Source organism: Vulpes lagopus, chromosome 10 (assembly GCF_018345385.1).
Source record: "Vulpes lagopus strain Blue_001 chromosome 10, ASM1834538v1, whole genome shotgun sequence".
NCBI classification, from domain to species: domain Eukaryota; kingdom Metazoa; phylum Chordata; class Mammalia; order Carnivora; family Canidae; genus Vulpes; species Vulpes lagopus.
Window position 1 is genome coordinate 58229319 of NC_054833.1, and position 21887 is coordinate 58251205.

At 55.3% G+C, this 21887-nt stretch overlaps 2 protein-coding genes across 2 annotated transcripts in view; both read left to right on the forward strand.

The window, feature by feature from the left end:
• Positions 1-1771: 1771 nt before the first annotated feature.
• PELP1 (proline, glutamate and leucine rich protein 1) lies at positions 1772-19483 on the forward strand. Its single transcript, XM_041772043.1, has 17 exons — positions 1772-2057; positions 7130-7194; positions 7552-7657; positions 10393-10542; positions 10675-10746; positions 14575-14634; positions 14887-15037; positions 15158-15287; positions 15433-15520; positions 15923-16011; positions 16091-16207; positions 16304-16451; positions 16569-16728; positions 17258-17313; positions 17448-17654; positions 17741-19213; positions 19336-19483. The coding sequence occupies exons 1-17, from the start codon at positions 1809-1811 to the stop codon at positions 19426-19428; spliced, it is 3414 nt and encodes a 1137-aa protein (XP_041627977.1). The 5' UTR covers positions 1772-1808; the 3' UTR covers positions 19429-19483.
• Positions 19427-21887, forward strand: part of LOC121500376 (polyunsaturated fatty acid lipoxygenase ALOX15) — a 32791-nt gene continuing 30330 nt past the window's right edge. The window contains exon 1 of the mRNA XM_041772046.1: positions 19427-19553. The gene's annotated coding sequence lies outside the window, so the exon portion shown is untranslated. The remainder of the gene's footprint in view (positions 19554-21887) is intronic.

A 21887-nucleotide genomic window follows, 5' to 3' on the forward strand; every position in this document is an offset into this window, starting at 1 on the left:
CCTGACTAATCCTTAAAAATAAATAACAATGGGACTTTTTTTGGGGAGAGGAATTTGATTCTAACCAATCAGAAGAATCAACTTACAAGGAAAGCCAGAAAAATTCTGATAAATAAGAATAAAGCAGGCATTTGTCTTAACTGATAATTTATGTTACACTAATTAAAATTATGTTATTGGTGCGATAATACTAGATAGAGCAGTGAAATAGGGAGTCCAGATATAGACTCACAGGATAGCATTTCAAGTCAATGAAGGTAGAATGGCATATTCACTAAATCGGGATGAGACAGCTGGCTATTCATTTGGGAGAAAAAAGTTATGTTTCCATATCTCATGCCTTAAAATAAATTCCAGATGGGTTAAGGATCTAAACGCATGGAATACAATGATAAAAGCATTAGAAAAAAAACAGGAAAATATTTTTATAATCCTGGAGGTTAGGAAAAGCTTCCTAAGACATCAAATGCCAAGGTTTGCACTTTAGAGTATTTACCATGTGCCAAACATTGCTCCGGGAACTTTACAAATATCAATTTATTCTATGCATTAAGGTTTTATGATTATCCCCACTTTTTTTTTTTTTAAGATTTTTTAATTTATTTATGAAAGACACAGAGAGAGAGGCAGAGACACAGGCAGAGGGAAAAGCAGGCTCCATGCAGGGAGCCCGACATGGGCCGAAGGTGGCGCTAAACCGCTGAGCCACTTGGGCTGCCCATAAGGAGCCCTCTTAAAGGATGGCAAGAGGGTATCAATCACAGAGAATAAAAGAATAATGTCTCCAGGCAGAAGCAGCAGCGTATGCAAAGGTTCTGCGGTAGGAATGGGCTTGCTGTTGGATAGAAAGAAGGCTATTTTGGCTCAAGGACAGGGAAAGACAAGGAGCCTGAGAGTACATGTCCAGGTCGGAGAGCTGCCTATTGTCAGATCACCCGGATCCTAGCAGCCAAGGCAAAAAGGTGGGACTTCATTCACATATTTGGAGGCCACTGAAAGGCTTTAAGCGAGTGACAAGAAGTGACTTACACTTGTAAAGACCACTCTGGTTGTTTTGCAGAGAAGGGACGACACAAGGCCAAGAGGGAAGCCATATGAAGAGGCCATTATGAGATGCCAGAAGCGAGAATGCTGGCCAGGACCACAGGGTCATGGGAAACGGAGAAAAAAATAGCCTTACGGGGTTAACGCCTTTAGGGCTTGAAGACGGACTAGACAGAGGGGTAGGCAGAGAGACATAGACAGGGGTGACCCTCAGACTGGACTTTCCTCCAGCTCAAATGATCAGATCATCCCTGTGCACCGAGGTATGCAGAGCGCGGTGCTGGAGGTCAGTCCATGTTCTGTGATCCAGTGGAGCAGCCGCAGGCGTGCAGCATGCACGCACCGCGCGGGCTGCAGCTTCCAAGAGGAGCGCGGAGTCGCGGCGGTGCACAGGCCGGAGCAGCGCCCGCCCCCGTCCCACGTGCCCGCGGGTGTGTGCACAGCCCCGGCGGGAGAGACGGCCCCGCGCCGGGGGAGAGCTGGGGAGCACAGGCCGGGCTGTCCGGGCCGAGCAGCCGGTCTCCACGAAAGCACCGCCCGAAGCGCGGACGCGAGACCGACCCCGCCACCGCGGGCGCCTTTTGTCCGGCCCACGTGGTGCACCGCCCGCCCGCGCATGCTCCCTCCCGCCCGCGCCCGGAGCCCCGCCTCCCGCCTCCCAGTGCGCAGGGCCGAGGCCCCCTCCTCACGCCCCCTCCCCAGCAGGCGCCCGTCGCGGTGCGTTTGCGTCATCGCGCCACGCCGCTGCCGGAGCCCGGGTGAAGATGGCGGCAGCCGTTCTGAGTGGGCCCTCGGCGGGCTCCGCGGCCGGGGTTCCTGGCGGGGCCGGGGGTCTGTCGGCGGTGGGCTCGGGCCCGCGTCTCCGCCTGCTGCTGCTGGAGAGCGTGTCCGGGTTGCTGCAGCCGCGCGCGGGGAGCGCCGTGGCGCCCGTGCATCCCCCGGTGCGCTCGGCCCCGCACTTGCCCGGGCTCATGTGCCTCCTGCGGCTGCATGGGACGGTGGGCGGGGCCCAGGTGAGTGCGGCCGGTGTGCCCTGGGCCGTGCGGGGAGGGCGGGGGTGGGGTCGTGGGGCGGGGAGAGCTGGGGCTTCCCCCGGACCCCGTGTGGGTCTGGACCCCATTCATCGCGCGGGCGGAAACCCAGGGCGGGGGTGGGGGTGCTAGTTGCTCCGCCGCCAGGCTCTTGGTAGTCACGCAGGAGTGGGTTCGAGTCCAGGCCCCGCCGCTCCCTGGGTGGACGGTCCCCCCGCCCCTCCCCCACCTCGCGTGTCCACTGTGGGGATTGTTTCGACTGAGTGGATGGACGTAGGCGACAACTACTGGCTGAGCTGTTACCGAGGCTCATCCCTGGGGCGCTCCGCTCACGATTGCGATGGCGGTGAGCGCGATGTCTTGAAACACTGAGAATCGCGCCGTAGGGACGCCAGTCCTGACCGGGAGGATTGCAGAGGTCTTCTTGAGGCACTGGAGATGAAGCTGAGACACTCCCGCCCCTCCTCGCCCCCACTTTCTCTGGGCGGGTGAGGGTTGGCTAGGGAGGGAAACGGGACAAGCTCATGTGAGAAGGGTCTGTGGTAGGAAGGAACTGACAAGAGGGGCATTGCGTGTGGGGCTCAGACGTGGCGAGGCTGCTGGGGTGGGCGCGCCGTGCACCGTCATGCACGACTTCGTAGACTGGCTTAGGAGGGGCCGTTTGGGTTATATGCTGGGAGAAGAATCCAGCATCCCTTCAGTTGTGCAAACTAGAAACCCAGATGTCATCTTTATTTTTATTTATTTATTTATTTATTTATTTATTTATTTATTTATTTATTTATTTATTTATTTTTAGAGATGCTGTTTATTTAGTTAGCGGGCAGTGGGGAGGGGCAGAGGGAGAGGGATAGGAAGAAGCAGACTCCCCACTGAGCAGGGAGCCCGATGTAGGACTTGATCCCAGGACCCTGGGATCATGACCTGAGCTGAAGGCAGATGCTCAACCTACTGAGCCACTGGGCTCTCCTCAGATGTCATCCTAAACATGTTCTTGCTCTCGTATGCCCTGTTGATTTTATCGTCCATGTAGCTTTCAGATCTGCCTGCCCCTTTCCATATCCTTCCCCTCCCCCCCTCCCCCGCTCCCAGGGGAAATCACTGATTGTAAGAACACATGGCCAGTGCCACATTATGTTGTCTAAGGGTGGGTACTCTTGTAATAGCTCCTCTCTGCTTCCTCTCCTAACCCTCCCCCCGGCGGTCCCCCCCCCCAATTTTACCCATCCTTCAGTATCCATATACATGAGATCTTTGTCCAGTCCTTGTTACCGGGACCTTCCCAGTGCTGTGCTTCCTTCCGGGAAGAGGGTTGTCCCAACCTGCTGGGCGATTCTCTGGTCTTAGCCCCAGATTTATCAGGGACAGTGTCATGGTTGATACTGACATTACTTCTCACTATTGAGGGTGATGGAATGGTACCTCTGCTATCTCAGCCCATTTTGGGGAGCGGGAGCTGATTATGCATTTTTTTTTTCCTAATCCTCCTCTCAATGCACATGGGTTTAGGTATTTCTGAAGTACTGTCTATTCTGCCCGTACTGGTGTGGTTTCTCTCATCCCTTTCAAGTTTTCCCTCTTTCCTCAAGGCAAGCTCATGAACTTAATGTCTTAGTTTTTTCCTTCAAGTGCCTAAGCCTAGTAGAATTCTGAGCAAAGCTAAAGGTGATGTGGGAAACTAGACTCCCTCTTTAATATTGCCTGTGCCACATTTTGGGGGCATATCCTTTTTAAAAAATATTTTATTTGTTTATTAGAGAGTGAGAGAGAGCACAGGCAGGGGGGACAGCAGGTGGAGGGAGAGGGAGAAATAGACTTCCTTTTTAGCAGGGAGCTCAATGTGGGGCTCAATCCCACGACTCTGAGATCATGACCTGAGCCAAAGGCAGATGCTCACTGAGCCACCCAGGTGCCCCATCCTCCCTTTTTTCTTGCTAGTGTTTCTCATATTGGATCCTTTGTACATGGTACCGTCTGGAGAGCTTTCTTAGCTTCTCCAAACATTTCATTCAAACACTTGTTGAGTGTCTGTTGTGCATTAGCTATTGTGTCTCGCCTCTAGGCAGACACTAAGGCATAGTCTTTTTTCCCTTGGAGAATTTCTGGGCTAGTGAGATGAGGAATGAAAGTAAGTAAATAGGCTTGGAGCTTATTGGAAACACAAATAGATCCGTTGATTAGGCTGCCTGTTTAGGCTGAATCACCAGCTTGCTTTCCTGCAGGTACTGTAAGCTCTAATTCCACTGTGAGACTGGATCCATTCACAGTTTCTGGCGTGGGCTATAGCAGGTCTCCTGACTTGTCTCCCAGTTCTGGCACAGCAGCTGGAGTAAGCTTTTTAAAGTAAAATTCTATTCCTTTTGCCGTCTTTTAAAAATCCTTCAGTAGCTGGGCTTTCTTGGTTTCAGGCCTTTACACTTACTGTTTTCTGTTTGGGATCCTTCCCTGTACTGCTTCCTTGCTTCTCACAAAAATCTTTTCAGTTCTGTACTTATTTGTTACTGCCTTTGGGAAACCTTTCCAAACCACCTATGATTAGCTGTCCTTCCTTTCTTTCCTTTTTTTTTTTTTTTTTTAACCCTTTAAAGATTTTATTTGACAGAGACTGCACCAGCAGTGGGAGCAGGGGAGGGAGAAGCAGGGCTCCATGATGCTGTGCAGGGCTTGATGTGGGGCTCAATCCCAGGACCCCGAGAGCATGACCTGAGCCGAAGGCAGAAGGCTTCACTGACTGAGCCACCCAGGCGCCCCTCGCTGCCCTTTCTTATACCATATTCAAATGATGTATTTATTTGTTTCAGGTAGATATGTATATATGTACAATCTCCTTCCCTCACACCTATACAGCTAGGCTCTGATTTTTTTTTTTTTTTTAAATAAAAAGTTAACTTCTTTTTTTTTTTTTTTTTTAATTTTATTTATTTATGATAGGCACACAGTGAGAGAGAGAGAAGCAGAGACATAGGCAGAGGGAGAAGCAGGCTCCATGCACCGGGAGCCTGACGTGGGATTCGATCCTGGGTCTCCAGGATCGCGCCCCGGGCCAAAGGCAGGCGCCAAACCGCTGCGCCACCCAGGGATCCCATCTGATTTAAATCTTGGAATTCTCTTTGCCTCTTCTCTGGATTTCCCCCCCATGTTCTGTTTATTACCACATCCCGTGGGCTGTACCTTCAGGACACATCCTGAATTTGATGCTCTGTGTGCCCAGCATCACCACGCAGGTGAAGCAGCAGCACCCATCCCCTGGCTTCCTCCTGGCTGCATCCACCTCCCAGCAAGCGGCTCAAGTGTTGTGGGTGAATTTAAAACAATTTAAGTTAGATAATATCACTTCTCTGCCCAGTTCTCTTTCCTTCATGGCCTTTATCTTATAAAGAGTACAAGTCACCCGTTGCTCACATGACTCTGAGGGCTCTGGCCTTGGGACCTCCCTCTGTGCCTGGGACCTCCCTCGGCCTCTCGCTCCTTCTTCTCTAGGGATGGTTTGCCTCCTTGCTGTTCTTTAGCATATCTGCAGAGTAGTGCAACTCTCACTATGATCAATCTGGCTTATCTTTATTATTAGTATTTTTAAAGTTGTTTTTTTTTTTTTTTTTAAATCATGAAAGAGACACACAGAGAGGGAGAGAGATAGGCAGAGGGAGAAGCAGGCTTCCTGTGGGGAGCCCAATGTGGGACTCGCCCCCAGGGCCCCGGGGTCACACCCTGAGCTGAAGACAGATGCTCAACCACTGAGCCACCCAAACAAGCGCCCTTAAAGAGTTTTTTTTAAAAGATCCTATCCATTTGACAGAGAGAGCACAAGTAGGCAGAGTGGCAGGTGGCTGGAGAAGCGGGCTCCCCGCTGAGCAGGGAGCCTGATGTGGGGGCTCAATCCCAGGACCCTGGGATCATGACCTGAGTGGAAGGCAGACGCTTCACCCACTGAACCCTTCCCCAGGTGCCCTTGTATTTTTTTCATTCACCAGTTGGTGGGTACTCAGATTGTTTCTACGTTGGGGATAATGCCGTGAAGCTCCATGTATGTCCTTGTGAGAATACAGATTTTCAGTTCTCTTGGGCGTGTATTCAGGAGTGGAAGCACTGGGTCGTGTGGTGACCAGATGACCTTTGGGGGAGCTGCCAGACCATTCCGTGGTGGCTGTGCCATCTTACATTCCCATCGACAGGGCATGCAGAGAGGAATGTGTCTTGCTGTCACTGCTCAAATGGCCCTTCGAGGGAGGGCTTTGGTGGCCCTTCCCCATGAAATACAACCTCCCTCCTTTCCTTCGTGAGTTTGCTTTAGTCCACCCCGTGGCACTTAGCACCGTGCAACGTACTGTGTGTTTGGCCCTTTGTTTATTGTCTATCTCCTTTACGTAGAATGCAGGCTCCCTGGCACCTAAAACAATGTCCCATGTGAAGTAGATGCTGAATAAACATTGAATCAGTGGATAAACATTTCCCTTCACGAGAGCAGGGATCTTTTTTATTTTATCCAGCCCTGGGTTCCTTCATTTGACCCCGTGCATAATGTGTTTGTGGGGAGAAGGAGTGATGAGCACGTTTAGGGTGGTCCAGGGGCCATGGGAGGATGTGGCCTCTCGGGGGATGGAGGGCTCCCTCGTGGGAGGGCCGAGGAGGAAACCTGTCCCGGGGCCCCCAGATTGGGAGGGGAGGAGGCTCTGGCTGACTGGGGCTGTATTGGCATCGACTGGAGCTCTCAGGAAGCCATGAACAGGACAAGGAGGGTGTGGGGGTGAAGGAAGAGGGTGACAGGTAAGGTCTGCGTCTGTCCAGTGAGCACGTATGCTATCTGCTCTGTGTGTCGGGCGCTGTCTGGCCGCTGGGATGAGTTGGGCTGTCCTCCAGGTGGCACTAACCTGGTGGGTGGAAGGTGGGCTGAAGGGTCAGGAGGATGGGCCTGGAGGAAAGCCTGAGGCACATGTCAGCTGCTGAAAACAGAGCCTCAGGCCCCACGGGGGGTGTTACTCCAGCAGAGGCTTCAGGGAATGGCCCTTCCTTAGATCCTAGTCCTGACTCGACTCCTTCCCTGTCTTCTCCATCAGAACCTGTCCGCCGTCGGAGCGTTGGTGGGGCTCAGCAATGCGCGGCTTGGTTCCATCAAAACTCGGTGAGTCTTGAAGCCTCTTTTTTCTCCAGGGGGAAGTTTCCTTAAGAAGTGGGCTGTCCCTCTGTCCATCCATCCATGTCAGCACCCCGGGCACTCGAGAGACTTCTTGGTTCAGGGGTTGGACGGTTTTGTTTCCATGGGGTGTGTTGGGGTGAGCCCTTGAGTTGTCCCACTTGGGATCACCCCTTTCCTTGCTGCTCACACCTCACGCCGAGCCCTCCAGGCACTTTGGGCGTTAGAACACACTGAGGATGTGGAGGTAGCCTCTGCTCCCACCCAGGGAGAGTACCAGAGCAGTGTCCAGCTTTCTCTGGAGCGGGGCTGCCACTGTGCCATCACTTGCTGCTCTCTTGTCAGGTTTGAGGGCCTGTGTCTGCTGTCCCTGCTGGTGGGGGAGAGCCCCACGGAGATGTTCCAGCAGCACTGTGTCTCCTGGCTTCGGAGCATTCAGCAGGTCCTCCAGGTAGGGCTTAGGGCTTCTTGCCTTGCCTCCACACCCCAGCTTGTCCTGGATGTTCCAGACATGGAGTTCTGAGGACAGGGTCATGAGAGGCCACGTCCTGACCACAGGGAACGTGAGCTTCAGATGCAAACACTGTTTTAAACTTCTTGATATTTTTATCCTGAGGATTATTTGACCTTTCTCATACTGCAACCACTGACTGATTTCACTTCCTTGCTAGCTTTTTCGAACAAGCAACATGTCAAAAGTTCCTTTTTCCAGGTGCTTATATTATCTTTTTTGCCATTTCTTTCTTTTTCTTTTAACGTTTTCATTTTTTTTTTTTTTTAACTCTTAAATCCTCTGGTGACCTCCCCACTTAGTTCTTCAGCAAGAATGTCCTGAGCTATCAGGGGAACAATGGTCAAGGGGCTGTGGACCCTGCTCATATGGTGCCGAGCGCATGGGTTGGGGAACTTTACACGAAGTAAATGTTTGCAGTTAGCAAATTAAAAACAAACAGTTTTATTCAGAAGATACATCACATAAACCATTCCCTAGTGGTTTACTCCAGGTAGCTGGTATTCGTATTTTCAGAAGACATTCAGAGCTGATCAGTGAATCATACTTATGTGGCAGCGGGTTGTATAAAGTTGTTTTCCTTTAGTAGTTTCTTTGTAATAGAGCTGCTGTTTCCGTTTCCCTGCAATTGGAGCATTATAATTATCCATGTTGCTCTTGCAGTTTCTTGTCCTTTATTCACATACGTTAACAGCTCTCAGCCAGTTTTAGTCAGCCTCTGAATTTTTGAGCTACTGAAAACTTTCTCAGATGGTTACACTGAGTAGGTACCCAGGGCCTCAATGTGATCAGAATTCTGTCTATTCAGAAATTCCCTAAATTATGCTGCTGATGGTGAATTATTTTGTGTGTCATCTCCATATGGCTCCTTTTATTTCCCCGTCAAGATAATTGAAGGTAGTTTTCTATCCTGTCTTATTGTTGAAGTGCAGTTGACAACGCAGTGTTTTGTTAGCGTCAGGTGTCCAGCATCTCCAGGGTTCAGTGGGTCCAGCTTGGGGATGCAGATAGGTAATGTTTTAGGCTTTGCAAACCATGTATGGTTTCTGTTGCATTTTGTTTCTTTTTTTTTATTTTCCAACCTTTTAAAAATATAAACCTAATTTCTAGCTTGTGGGCCATGCAAAAACAGGCACCCACAGACTATACAGTTTGCTGATCAAACTAGTGGAAGAAACTTGGCTTGAATGATTGTACGATGAGGCACCTGGCCCAGCTCAGGCTGTAGAGCGTGTGCCTCGCAACCTGAGTCGTGAGTTCCAGCCCCAGGCTGGGCATGGAGCCTCTTTACAAATAGAATAAGAATGCACAGTGAGTTTGAGATGCCCTGCAGCCAGTATTGTGAAGGTAAAGGACACTGTTCTCAGAACATGTCCCAGAGAATGGGAGCCATGCTGGGCTGTTGTGGGCAGTTTCATGAGCAGAGCCGGTGGTTCAGGCTTTTCAGGGTAGATTGGGCTAAGGACGTGTTCTTAGTGTGCAAAAGCCCTGAGAGGAGTTTGCCCCATTCGGAGAATTATAAGCAAGCTGTTGTGGCTAGGTGGGGTTAATGAGATGTGACTGGAGGGGGAGGGCAGAGGTGGGGACCAAACCATGTGTGGTGTGTGAAGGAGCTTGGTTTTTATTCTTGGAACGCAGAATTCATGGAAGGTGGCTCTTTTTTTGTTTTTGTTTTTGTTTTTAAAGATTTTCTTGATTTATTTATTCATAAGAGGCACAGAGAGAAGGGCAGAGACACTGGCAGAAGGAGAAGCAGGCTCCCCGCGGGAAGCCGGATGAGGGACTTGATTCCAGGACCCCAGGATCACGACCTGAGCCAAAGGCAGATGCTTAACTGCTGAGCCACTCAGGTGTCTCTTCTTTGAAGATTTTAATCATTCACTTGAGAATGAGTGCTTAAGCAGGGGATCCGCAGGGAGAGAGCTAAGGTGGGGTTCCAGACTGGGCGGGGACCCTTGCCTGTCCCTGGGCTTCCGGGGTGTGTGTGTGTGTGTGTGTGTGTGTGTGTGTGTGTGTGAGACAGTGGCCTCGGTGGGGGAGGTGTGAGTGGAGGGGCCCGCCCCTCCACTGACTGCACATGGATGCGGTGGGGATCCTGGGCAGTTTCTTACTTTCTTGCTCGTTTCATCACCACACGGCCTCTGGTCCAGTAGGAGGTATGTGCCGACTGTTTTCTGTAGTACATGGCGATTTTCCAGGGACCTCGGATTTCTAAGTCCGAATCGTATTTTTCTCCGTGAGTCCAGGGTGTGTCTGACGTGGGCAGAGGTCAGCTTGGTGACCTGGGCAGTTGCATTGTGGCTGAGGCTTTTTCAGGGTGAGAAGTGCTGTTCTGCATTCCTCCAGGGGCCATGGCACGGGAGCATCAGGGGCTTGACATCCTCTGAGTAGTCAGATAGTCATATCTGAAAGGCATGGCTTTGTTTCTTTCCTTTCTGAACAGATTTCAGGACACCCAAGTACCTGTGATACTGAGATATAGACACATGTTCTTTGTGTCCACAGACATGCTTCTTTAGGCACCCAGCCTGGCTGGTGCACTTTGCTTAGTGGATTTGTGGGCAGCGGTGACATGAACTGTGGTGTTTCTCAAAAGCCCCATGTGGCTCTGCGTCTTGTGCTGCCTTCTCTCGGTGACTCCAGAGGTGAGATTGGCCTCACAGGTGTTGTTTCAGTCCCAGGACCCGCCCCCCACAATGGAGCTGGCCGTGGCCGTGCTCAGAGACTTGCTCCGGTATGCAGCCCAGCTGCCTACGCTCTTCCGGGACATCTCCATGAATCACCTCCCCGGCCTTCTTACCTCCCTGCTGGGCCTCAGGCCAGAGGTGAGACTCTCCTGGGCCCCCAGTGCTTCCCCTCTGTTGGACTGGGGCAGGGGGAGGGCTGAGGGATGATGGGGGTAGGGGCTCTCCGCCTTGACCTTGGTGCTGTGTCCTCACCCTCTGCTTGGCCCATAGTGTGAGCTGTCGGCGCTGGAGGGAATGAAGGCCTGCATGACCTACTTTCCTCGGGCTTGTGGGTCTCTCAAGGTAAGTGTTCACAGGATCTCCTCCTCCTGGTGGGGGCGGGGGCCTTGGTAGCTGTCTTACCTCTGACCCCGTGGGCGCCCCCCCCCCCCAGCAGCCCTCTGCTGAGCGCACAGCCACCTGTTTGCGTGGGTGTGATAGTGTCACCTTGTTGTAGCACTTACATGCACCCTCACTTCATGCTCACCAATAAATAAAAGGACTTACCTGAGATCGGTGAAGGTTGGAACCTATGTGCAATGCCAAAGCTTGGGCTTTTAACCCAGGACCCCTTCCCTTTCTGCCCGTTTACCTGCTGTCCTTGTCCTGCTTTACTCTGTTTCTAAAGCTCTCGTAGTTTCCTCCAGGAAGCCTTCTTGACTTACTTCTTCCCTGTCAGTGTGTATTCCTGACTAGACTCTGTCCGTCATAACCCGCACAAGGTGGCTGTACCGAGAAGCTGTCTCCAGTTAGCATGGGCAGGGTGCAGGTGGTCAGGCTAGAGGGGAGGTCAGCGAGGGGGGTAGAGCTTCTTGTTCTAGGACGTGTAGTCACAGAGAGCCCTTGGGAACCGGCGCATTGTTGGTGGTGTAACTGGGTGCCAGCGAGGACCTGCGAACCCTGGGGTTCTGTAGGTGATCGTTGCTGTTTGACAGACCGTTGGGCTGGGCTGGGAGCACCGAAGCTGTGGAGGGTGGGAATCTGTGGCGAATCTGTAACCTCTTGTGCGTGCTGGCGACTGTCAGAGCGACGATTTAAAGGGGAGCTTGCCATCCCAGGTGTGTGGAAAGTAGGTCACACAGTTCTGTGATCAAGTCAAGACAGTAGACGAAAGGGAAAGAGAACGAAGGTCAGGAGGGACCCACTGTGCGCCCGGGCACTGAGCCGAGGGTCTCAGACCCGGCATCTCACGTTATTGTCACAGGGGTTCTGGGGACTTGATGTCAGTGAACTAAGGAGGACACAGGCCCAGAGCAGCGTCACTCCCTTCACCCCAGCTCATGGACCCAGTGGTTCTAAAGCCACGACGTGGCCTGGATCTGTTTGCCCCTCAAGCCTGTGTTCCTCCCACTAAACTGGACTCCCTAGAATCTCTTAAGAATGTAGCCTGGATGAGCCGAAGGGCTACCACACGGATGCCACGCAGATGCCATGCGGATGTCACACGGTTGTCGCACAGATGCTGGTTCTGATTGCTTGTCTTTGGCCAGAGGAGCGAGAGCCAGACATGGAGTCCCACGGGCGGGCGTGCTGGGACCTGGGAGCCATGTCTGCGGGGACTTGAGTGGTGGGTCCCGCAGATACTAGAACAGCCTGGAGTGCACGCTGTTCCTTGGTGGACATGGGGTCGGGTCCTTGTTGGTCTGTGTAGTCACTGGAATATGCAAACGACAGGTAGTAGAACCTTCAGGTTCAGGGCAAGGTTTTGTCAAGGAGGCCATTGGAACAACTCAGATTTTACTCCAGTTGAGTAAGGGTATGGTTTTTTTTTTTTTTTTTTTTTTTTTTTTTTTTTTTTTAAGGGTATGGTTTTAAGTGCAGTGTTTAAGTTTTAGTACGTTTAGTAGAATCCACTGTTTTTCTCAAACCAGTGAGCTACTGGGGCTACACAGACTGCATCTCTGTCCCTGAGCCATCTGTGGTCAGAGGAAGAGGTCTTCCTGCAGGGCTCTGCGTTGGCTCAGGTCCCCGTGGACTTCTCTGTATCTGCCCATACTCCCCAGTCCCTGCCTGTGAGGCACAGGGGGAAATGGTGTCACAGCCTGGGCAGGACTTGGAGAGTTGAGGACACTGAGGTGCCCAGTAGGCGCTGAGGGGAATCCATCTGAGTCACTGCCTCTGCCCAGACTGGGGCTTCGTGAAGTTTGGGCCAGAATTTTGAGGGCCCTTCCAAGGCTGACAGCAGGACTTGGAGGTGTTGGTGCAGGGCACACATGCCTTTTCCTTGCTGAGAATAGAGCATCCTCTGGAGGGCTTCGCTCCGTCCGCTGCTTGGGCTTTGTCGGCTGCCAGCATGTTGGTGCAAATCCGTATAGGCTCTGGGGTGGCGCGGATCTGGTGGATTGTGCAGCCGGGACTGAGGAAACTGCTAGGTGTCACCTGCAGTGTCTGTGTGGCTTGTCCCTGAAGCTTCGGGGCAGTGGTGGTCTTCCTCCTCTCGAATGATGTGCTGCAGAGCTCCAGGGCTATGAAGTCCGTCCTGCAGAGGCTCCACCCTTGCCGAGTGGACGAGGAACTCCACGGAGCAAGACGGCGGGTCGTGCTCTGTGGCCATGTGGGTGTGCATGTGTTTGCATGCATGAGCCCTTGCTTTGGGGTGCCTTGTGGGGCCCTGGGGGCAGACCTGTGCTCCGGGCCGTGCTCAAGTTTGCGCTGCAGACTTCGGGGAGCAGGAGCAGAGGGGGACCCTGTACTTGGGCCTTAGGCGGCTCTCTAGGAGATGTCTTCCTCAGGGAAGCAGGTGATCAGGACACCTGTGGGCCGCGACTGTTTTTGGGTTGAGGTGTTCCGAACACTTGCACATTGGACTTGAAAGTGCCCTCCTGGTCCTCTGGGGAGTGGTCCCCCCCTTGCACCCTGGGATTGGCTAGAGTGGCACTTGGCTGGGGGGGTCAGCGATCCTCAAGGGTGATGTGGGAAACCCCACGCATTTCCCCCCACAGGGCAGGTGGGAGGGAGGCCCGGGAGCTTCTCTGGAAGCACCTGTCATGGGCCTGATGCCTCGGCCTATGGTCCCTCTGCGAGTTCACCCCTGCATGTGAGATGCCTCCACGAGTCAGTGCTTTCTGGGCTGGGACTGCAGAGGCCTCTGTGTGCTCCTGACGGTGCGGGTCCCCACCCTCAGCCCTGCTTTGCCGCCCACCCTGCCTCCCACCCAGAAGCACCCCCTCTGGCTCACTTCCCACGTCCCTTGATGCACTCCTACATCCCCTGGAGTTGGGGTCCTGTCTGCTCTTCTTTTGCCTCTCCTTCAGCTTTCTGACATGCGTCAGTCCAACGGGCTCCTTCCTAGAGTGCTTTTGGGTCCACAAAATGAGATTGCAAGGGAAACTGATGCTGCTTGCAGTGTATGTTCAAACGGTTGTGGTGGAGCTGCACATGCTCCATGGTAACACAGCAGGCGACAAGGTTGTGTGTGCAGTGGCTCCTGGAGTTTCAGGTCGGTGCTGTGTGAGGCCCATGCTTCGGGATGCCTGTTAAAACTAATGAGTTGCAAACATGTGGTTTCTCCCGGTGGCTGGCAGGGAGGCTGGCACTATTGCTGTGGTCTCTGTCCTCGTTTATAGTCCAGAGAAACATCATGTTTCCCTTCCAGGTTAGTGAAGCACTAGAACCGTTTCTTTCCCTGCCATGTTCACGGGCCCCTCTCATTCTAGCCCCACATGACTCGTGGCTCCGCCAAGTGTGTGTTTGCCCGTGGACAGGCTGGTGCTCTGATCTGTGGTGACCTGGTCCTGCCCTCGCATCCCTGTCTGGTGCCTCACTTCCTGCTCAGACCTTCGGCCCTTCGAAGCTGGCCGGGTTGCAATGAGGGATGGTTGCTGCTTTCCAGTGCTCTGTCCTCCTGGCTGCAGGGAGAGGACTGTTATTTTGCAGAAGTGGGCAGGAGGGAGTCCAGCGTCTTTGGGGCCGAATGGGGAAGCGGGCTGAGGCTGAGGGCTGGTGGGCAGCCTGCGTGCTCCTGGGCCTGGAGCCCTTTGGGGGCCATGCCTACTGCATCCACAGGAAGAGAAGGGCCACAGCAGCAGAAGCCCGGAGAGCTGGGTTTCTGCTGCTATCCGTGGACAGGGCTGTTCTTCTCTGGCCCCTGAGGCCGACCCACAGCTCCTTCCCCTCTTTTTCCTGACTCAGGGCAAGCTGGCCTCTTTTTTCCTGTCCCGGGTGGATGCCCTGAGCCCTCAACTCCAGCAGGTAAAGGGAAAAGGGAGGTGGAGAGTCTGGGGGTCTGAGCTGGTGCTTCTGTTCTGTGTTTCCACTTCCTCCCGTTTTCATGCGCAAGATCCACACAGCATGACTCCTGCCTCTAGCTCCCATCTGTCCTTCTGCCGCGCTTTCCTTTCTGCTCCCCTTTGAGCTCTCTTTGGTGCGTGGGCACATGGGGCGGGGGGAGCCCAGGGGCTGTACTGGAGTCCTGTCTGACCAGTGGGGACCATTATTCTACAGTTGGCCTGCGAGTGTTACTCCAGGCTGCCGTCTCTAGGGGCCGGCTTCTCCCAGGGTCTGAAGCACACGGAGAGCTGGGAGCAGGAGCTGCACAGCCTGCTGGCCTCTCTGCACAGCCTCCTGGGTGCCCTGTACGAGGGAGCAGAGACAGGTAGGAGCTGGGCCAGCAGGCAGTAGGTGGGAGGGGGTCCTGGGGGGTCCCTTCCCACAAGGAAGAAGAAGGGGGTGGATGAAGGGCCTGGGAGTACCATGTGTCTGTGTTTACATGTAGCCCCTGTGCAGTACGAGGGTCCTGGGGTAGAGGTGCTGCTTACACCCTCAGAGGATGGGGACACCCATGTCCTTCTCCGGCTCCGGCAGCGGTTCTCTGGACTGGCCCGCTGCCTGGGGCTCATGCTCAGGTGTGTGAGTGAGTGCCAAAGGGAGCGGAGGGCCTACGGCAGGGGAGGATGGGCTTAGGGTGTCCTCCTCATTGGGAGGAGCCAGGAGGCTGTGGGGTCACATCAGGGATCCTGCGCTGACGGTCTCTTTGCTTTTCTTCTCTAGCTCTGAGTTTGGGGCTCCCGTGTCCGTCCCCGTGCAGGAAATCCTGGATGTCATCTGCCGGACCCTCAGCATCAGCGCCAAGAACATTGTAAGTGGCACTTGTGCTCTGTTCTCTGCCCCTTCTCAGACCCTTGGGGGGCAGGAGAGCAGTGTGGGAGATACAGGGTCCCCCCCGAGGCTGTCCTGGGGCTCCCTGAGGCTGTCCCAACGCATGTGCCCCTGGGAACAGATTTGCTCATGGTCTTCTGAAGCACGCCTGGCAGATGCTTCCCCAGGGGAGGGGGGACCTGGGGCCTAGCTGGGTTGCTGCCGAGGGGTTCGGCTGTGCTTCCCATCATCCTCCCCAGGGTCCGTGATGGAAGATGGGGTCTGGTCTGGTTGGTTGTCGGGCCATCTGAGCGTATGTGTGTTTGGTCTCACACACCTGCTCCGTGTCCGTCCATGGCTCCCTTTCTTCCCCGTCCCTTATTCCCACTATGTCTTCCTGCAGAGCTTGCTTGGAGATGGTCCCCTGCGGCTGCTGCTTCTGCCGTCCATCCACCTTGATGCCTTGGATCTGCTCTCCGCGCTCATCCTTGCGTGAGTAAGGGGGCAGGGTGGAGTGAAGGGACAAGGATGTGCCAGGAGTGGGGGTCACTGTTCTGTCTTCTCCCCCCAGGTGTCGAGGCCGCCTCTTGCGCTTTGGGGCCTTGATCAGCCGCCTGCTTCCCCAGGTCCTCAATGCCTGGAACCTTGGCAGGGACACCCTCGCTCCAGGCCAGGAGAGGCCTTACAGGTGACTGTGATGGAGGGTGGATTGGGGGCCCTGAGGAGGACCCAGCCTGCAGCACCCCCCTGATGGGCTGCTCCCTGCCTGTCCCGTCCCCCACAGCACTGTGCGGACCAAGGTATATGCTGTGTTGGAGCTGTGGGTGCAGGTGTGTGGGGCCTCGGCCGGAATGCTTCAGGGGGGGTCCTCAGGTGAGGCGCTGCTCTCCCACCTGCTCAGTGATATCTCCCCGCCGGCTGACACTCTGAAGGTGAGTGCTCCTGGCCCAGGACTGTCCTCCAGCAACCCTCGCCGGAGCAGGCCTGCTGCCCCGCCGCCACCGACCTCTGTATCTGTCCCCGTCACTCACATTTCCCTCTGCCACCAGCTGCGCAGCCCGCGGGGGAGCCCGGACGGGGGCCTGCAGACAGGGAAGCCCAGCGCTCCCAAGAAGTTGAAGCTAGATGTTGGGGAGGCCATGGCCCCACCCAGTCACCGGAAAGGAGACAGTAACGCCAACAGTGATGTGTGCACAGCTGCACTGAGAGGTGGGAGCGGCCCCAGGTGTGGTTGAGGGGGAGCCGAGCCCTGGGGCTGGGGAGTGGGGGTCCTGCCTTCAGCGGGGTTCCAGGCCCTTCCGCTGGCTCTGCAGGGTCCTGTTCAGCTTGGCCTGTGTCGTCTGTGTGTTGTATGCGTTTCCTGTGTGTGTGGCAGCTGGGGACAGTGGGGGCTGCCCGGTGGAGCGTCTGTTCTCCCATTGTGGCCGCTTGTGGGGCCTCCTCCGAGGTCAGGAGAATCAGCTCCTGTGCCTGCCTTCCTTTTGGCTCTTCCTGCACTTTCCTTTAGGCTCTTGTGGGTTTCACGGTCTGCCCCCATCCCTGAATCCATAGGGCACATGTACAGTGTGTTCTCTCATCTTGTCTCACATTGGGCCGTGGCTGTGAGCGCCAGAGGTCCCTGTTCCATATGGTGGAGTCCGGGGACTTTCCTGTGTCAGGTGGAGCTGAGGCCCAGCCTGAGGTGTGAGCTCCCAAAGCTCTGTCTGCCTGCCGTTCAGACACTCCTCTCCTTCCCCAGGACTCAGCCGGACCATCCTCATGTGTGGGCCTCTTATCAAGGAGGAGACTCACAGGGTCAGTGGAGATGGGGGCACTGCTCTACGTGGGGGCCGCCGGTCCTGGGGGCATTTGGTCCTGGGAGCTGGTCCTGCAGGAGGGTCTGGTCATCCAGGCGATGTCTCTAGGTGTGCATGCCATGTTCTTTACAGAGGCTGCATGACCTGGTGCTGCCCCTGGTCATGGCGGTCCAGCAGGGCGAGGTCCTAGGCAGCTCCCCGTATACCAGCTCACGCTGCCGCCAGGAGCTCTACCGCCTGCTGCTGGCTCTGCTGCTGGCACCTTCCCCCCGCTGCCCGCCTCCCCTCGCCTGTGCCCTGCAAGCCTTCTCCCTCGGCCAGCGAGAGGACAGCCTCGAGGTAACTGCTCCCTGGGCCTACGCCTACCTCTGGAGTCTGCAGTCCCTCATGTCTGACACTCACACTTGTCCTTGTGTTTGCCCTAGGTGTCGTCATTCTGCTCAGAAGCACTGGTGACCTGTGCTGCCCTGACCCACCCCCGGGTTCCTTCCCTGCGCTCCATGGGCCCCGCCTGCCCCACGCCTGCCCCAGCTCCCCCTCCTGAGGCCCCATCTCCATTCAGGGCCCCTCCCTTCCATCCCCCTGGCCCCATGCCCTCGGCGGGCCCCATGCCCTCCGTGGGCCCCATGCCCTCGGTGGGGCCCATGCCCCCAGCAGGCCCCATGCCCCCAGCAGGCCCCATGGCCCCGACACGCCCTGGACCTCCAGCCACAGCCAACCACTTGGGCCTCTCTGTCCCGGGCCTGGTGTCTGTACCCCCCCGGCTCATCCCCGGCCCTGAGAACCACCGGGCAGGCTCAAATGAGGACCCTGTCCTTGCCCCTAGTGGCACTCCTCCCCCCGCTATCCCTCCAGATGAAACTTTTGGGGGCAGAGTGCCCAGGCCAGCCTTCGTCCACTACGATAAGGAGGAGGCATCTGATGTGGAGATCTCCTTGGAAAGCGACTCTGATGACAGTGTGGTGATCGTGCCCGAGGGGCTGCCGCCCCTGCCACCCCCACCGCCCTCAGGCACCACGCCACCCCCCGTGGCTCCATCTGGGCCACCAGCAGCCTCCCCTCCTGTGCCAGCCAAGGAGGAGCCTGAGGAGCTTCCTGTGGCCCCGGGGCCCCTCCCCCCCCCACCCCCTCCCCCTGTGCCGGGCCCTGTGGCCCTGCCGCCGCCCCAGTTGTTACCCGAGGCGACTCCTGGTGGAGGAGGACCCCCTGCCCTGGAGGAAGACCTGACGGTTATTAACATCAACAGCAGTGATGAGGAGGAGGAGGAGGAGGAGGAGGAGGAGGAAGAGGAGGAGGAGGAGGAGGAAGAGGAGGAGGAGGAAGATTTTGAGGAAGAAGAGGAGGAAGAAGAGTATTTTGAGGAGGAAGAGGAGGAAGAAGAGGAGTTTGAGGAGGAGTTTGAGGAAGAGGAAGGGGAGCTGGAGGAGGAGGATGAGGAGGAGGATGAGGAGGAGGAAGAAGAGCTGGATGAGCTGGAGGAGGTGGCATTTGGTCCAGCAGCAGGGGCAGCAGAGGAAGGCGGGCCTCCACCCCCAAGCCCGCCCCCTGCCCTGCCCCCCGCCCAGTCCCCCAAGATGCAGCCTGAGCCCCAAGGGGAGACGGGGCTGCTGCTGGAGGTGGAGGAGCCGGCAGCGGAGGAAGAGCCCAGGGCCGAGGCCGCCCCCACGCTGGCTCCCGAGGTCCTCCCCCCCCAGGGGGAGGGCCCGCGGGAGGTGGGGAGCCCCCCAGCTGTGCCGCCGCCTCAGGAGCTTATTGAAGAAGAGCCCCCAGCTCCCCCAACTTTGCTGGAAGAGGGGACTGAGAGTGGGGGGGACAAAGGGCCGGTTCCCCAGGAGACACCTGTGTCAGAAGACGTGGAGGCCGAGGTGGAGGCAGAGACGGCAGCCCTGCAGGAGAAGGTGGGGGACAGGGGGCGCAGCTTGGGTGGGAAGGTGGTGTGGGCTGCAGCTGCCAAGCTGTCCCCAGCCTGCCTGTCCTGTGCGTGTGCCTGTTTCCAACCTTACATCTTTGTCTCTGAAAGGAGCAGGATGACACGGCTGCCATGCTGGCTGACTTCATCGATTGTCCCCCTGATGACGACAAGCCACCACCGGCCACAGAGCCTGATTCCTAGTCCTCTCCGGCGCCCCCCCTCCCGGTTTCCAATAAAGTTATGTCCTGGGATAACACCTGCTGCTTCTGCCTTTTGCACAAGTGCGTCCCTGGCCAGAAGCCCTGCCAGCTGCTGGGCTTTACAAGGTACCCATGGCGCTCCCCGTGTGTGTGCATGGCATCCTGGGGTCTCCGTCATCCACAAGGGGATCCGCTCACCTAGGGGTGGCAGACTGTGCACCCTCGCTCTGCAGGCTCAGGCCAGGCTTTCCCCCTGTGGGCTGTCTGCTCTTGCTGGTGCTCCACGTGCCAGGCTGCTTGGGTAGTGAAGACAGCAAGGAAGGCCTTTTGGTGCCACTTATCAGGGTGTGGTCCATGTGCGGGAATGTGTGAGAGGTCAGAGCGCCGCGTGTCCCAGTGAGTGAGGGTGTACTTGCGTGTGCTTATGCGCACACACCGACCCCCTTGGTCCAGGAGCTCAGGCTGGTTGTGATGGAATTTAGAGAAACGTGAAAGATATGGAGGAGCCTGGTTCTTCACCTTTGTGAGATTTGCGCCCTCTTCCAGGGCTGTGCCTTCCAGTGACTGTGTCCACACCTTGCAGGAGCTTGAGAAGCTCACCCGGGCTCTCCTCCCCGCACTGAGATGTGGCTGAGGCCCAACCAGTCTGGTCCCCGTGGACACATTTACCCTCAGCCTTGTCGTGCAGTTTGTGTGTGCGGGGCCCGGGGGTGCGTGTGTGGGGAGGGCGTCGGCGCCGCGGGGTGTTGCACTCTGGCTGCAGTAGTCAAGTGCCTTGGAATTGCAGAAAGGGCAGCACTGTTTCTCAGGTGTGTGTATCCTGAAGGGCCTCTTTAGTGACTTTGGAGCAAGTTTTTGGCAACTTACTTGAGTTTAAAAAAACTTCTCCGCCGACTTGGTATCTTGAGAAACTCCAAACCTGCAGAAAGGCTGGAAGAAGAGTGTGTGACCTTTGGGTAGACTCAACAGTTGCAATCGTTTTTCCTTCTTGGTGTTTATCTCTGTGTAACTGTCATGTTTATTTTTTTATTTTTATGTTTTTTAAATTTTTATTTATTTATTATTTTTTTTTAAATTTTTAAATTTTTATTTATTTATGATAGTCACAGAGAGAGAGAGAGAGGCAGAGACACAGGCGGAGGGAGAAGCAGGCTCCATGCACCGGGAGCCCGATGTGGGATTCGATCCGGGGTCTCCAGGATTGCGCCCTGGGCCAAAGGCAGGCGCCAAACCGCTGCGCCACCCAGGGATCCCGTAAATTTTTATTTATTTATGATAGTCACACACACACACAGAGAGAGAGAGAGAGAGGGGCAGAGACATAGGCAGAGGGAGAAGCAGGCTCCATGCACCGGGAGCCCGACGTGGGATTCGATCCCAGGTCTCCAGGATCGTGCCCTGGGCCAAAGGCAGGCTCTAAACTGCTGCGCCACCCAGGGATTCCCTGCGCCACCCAGGGATCCCCTACTGTCATGTTTAGACATGTGCATTTGTACGTGCACCTGCATCTCTGCCCGTAATCAGCATGTTCGTGCCTGTCCACATTTGTTCTTTTGTGGGATCATGTCAGAGTCCGCTATCTGGCTAGTCCAGGCCAGACCTGGCCTTTCCCCTCTGAATCCTTCAACGTCATCTCCTGAGATTAAGAATGTTTTTCTACACAATCACCGCACCACCATCAAACCTAAGAAAAGCATGTCAGTAATAGTATGTATAGACTGATGTTCAAATTTCCCTACCTATTCTTCAGATGTCTTTAGTAGCTGTTTATCTTACTATTTTTTGATTTGTGTTCAAGAGTTATTTCAGATGCAGAGGGCCCCTTGCGGCTTCAGGACCGCTTTGTGGGGGGAAGGCCCCCTCACAGTGGCTTAGTGGTTGAGCATCTGCCTTCCGCTCAGGGCCTGACCCCAGGGTTCTGGGATCAAGTCCCCCATTGGGCTCCCCGCAGGGAGCCTGCTTCTCCTTCTGCCTGTGTCTCTGCCTCTCTATGTCTCTTGTGAATAAATAAATAAAATCTTAACAACAATAAAAAGGACCACTAGAGGGACAAAGGTGCAGCCTAAATTCTAGAAAGCGTATGTGGATAGAGTTGGCACTGATCCTGAGGAAGCGGCTGGGACAGAAACTGCATGATTGCCTTGTGTTTTGCGTAGATAACACAGCCACATGGTTCAGCACTAAGCAGGGCAAGGGGTTGGTTGGAAAGCCTTCCCGCCCCTGTGTGTCTGCCAGTGTGCAGCGTGGAGGCCTCCGCAGGGAGGCGGTGCCCGAATGACCTGGGCGTTCACACAGACGGTGCGCTGTCACTTAGGATGAGTCCACTTTGCCAAGTCACAGGATTTGCTTGTTGGTCAGACGCTGCACACTGGTGGCCTGGTAGGCCCTGTGCTCTCCTTAGTGTGCATTTTGGAAGTGTTACTCCTAGGTCACAGGACAGGATGGAGGGCCTACAGAGGG

Coding starts and splice junctions, on each gene's coding strand:
- PELP1 (XM_041772043.1), top strand. CDS start 1,809: ATGGCGGCAGCCGTTCTGAGTGGGCCCTCGGCGGGCTCCGCGGCCGGG. Junction 15,288..15,432: donor TGCCTGGGGCTCATGCTCAG/GTGTGTGAGTGA, acceptor TTTCTTCTCTAG/CTCTGAGTTTGGGGCTCCCG. Junction 16,729..17,257: donor GTGCACAGCTGCACTGAGAG/GTGGGAGCGGCC, acceptor CTCCTTCCCCAG/GACTCAGCCGGACCATCCTC.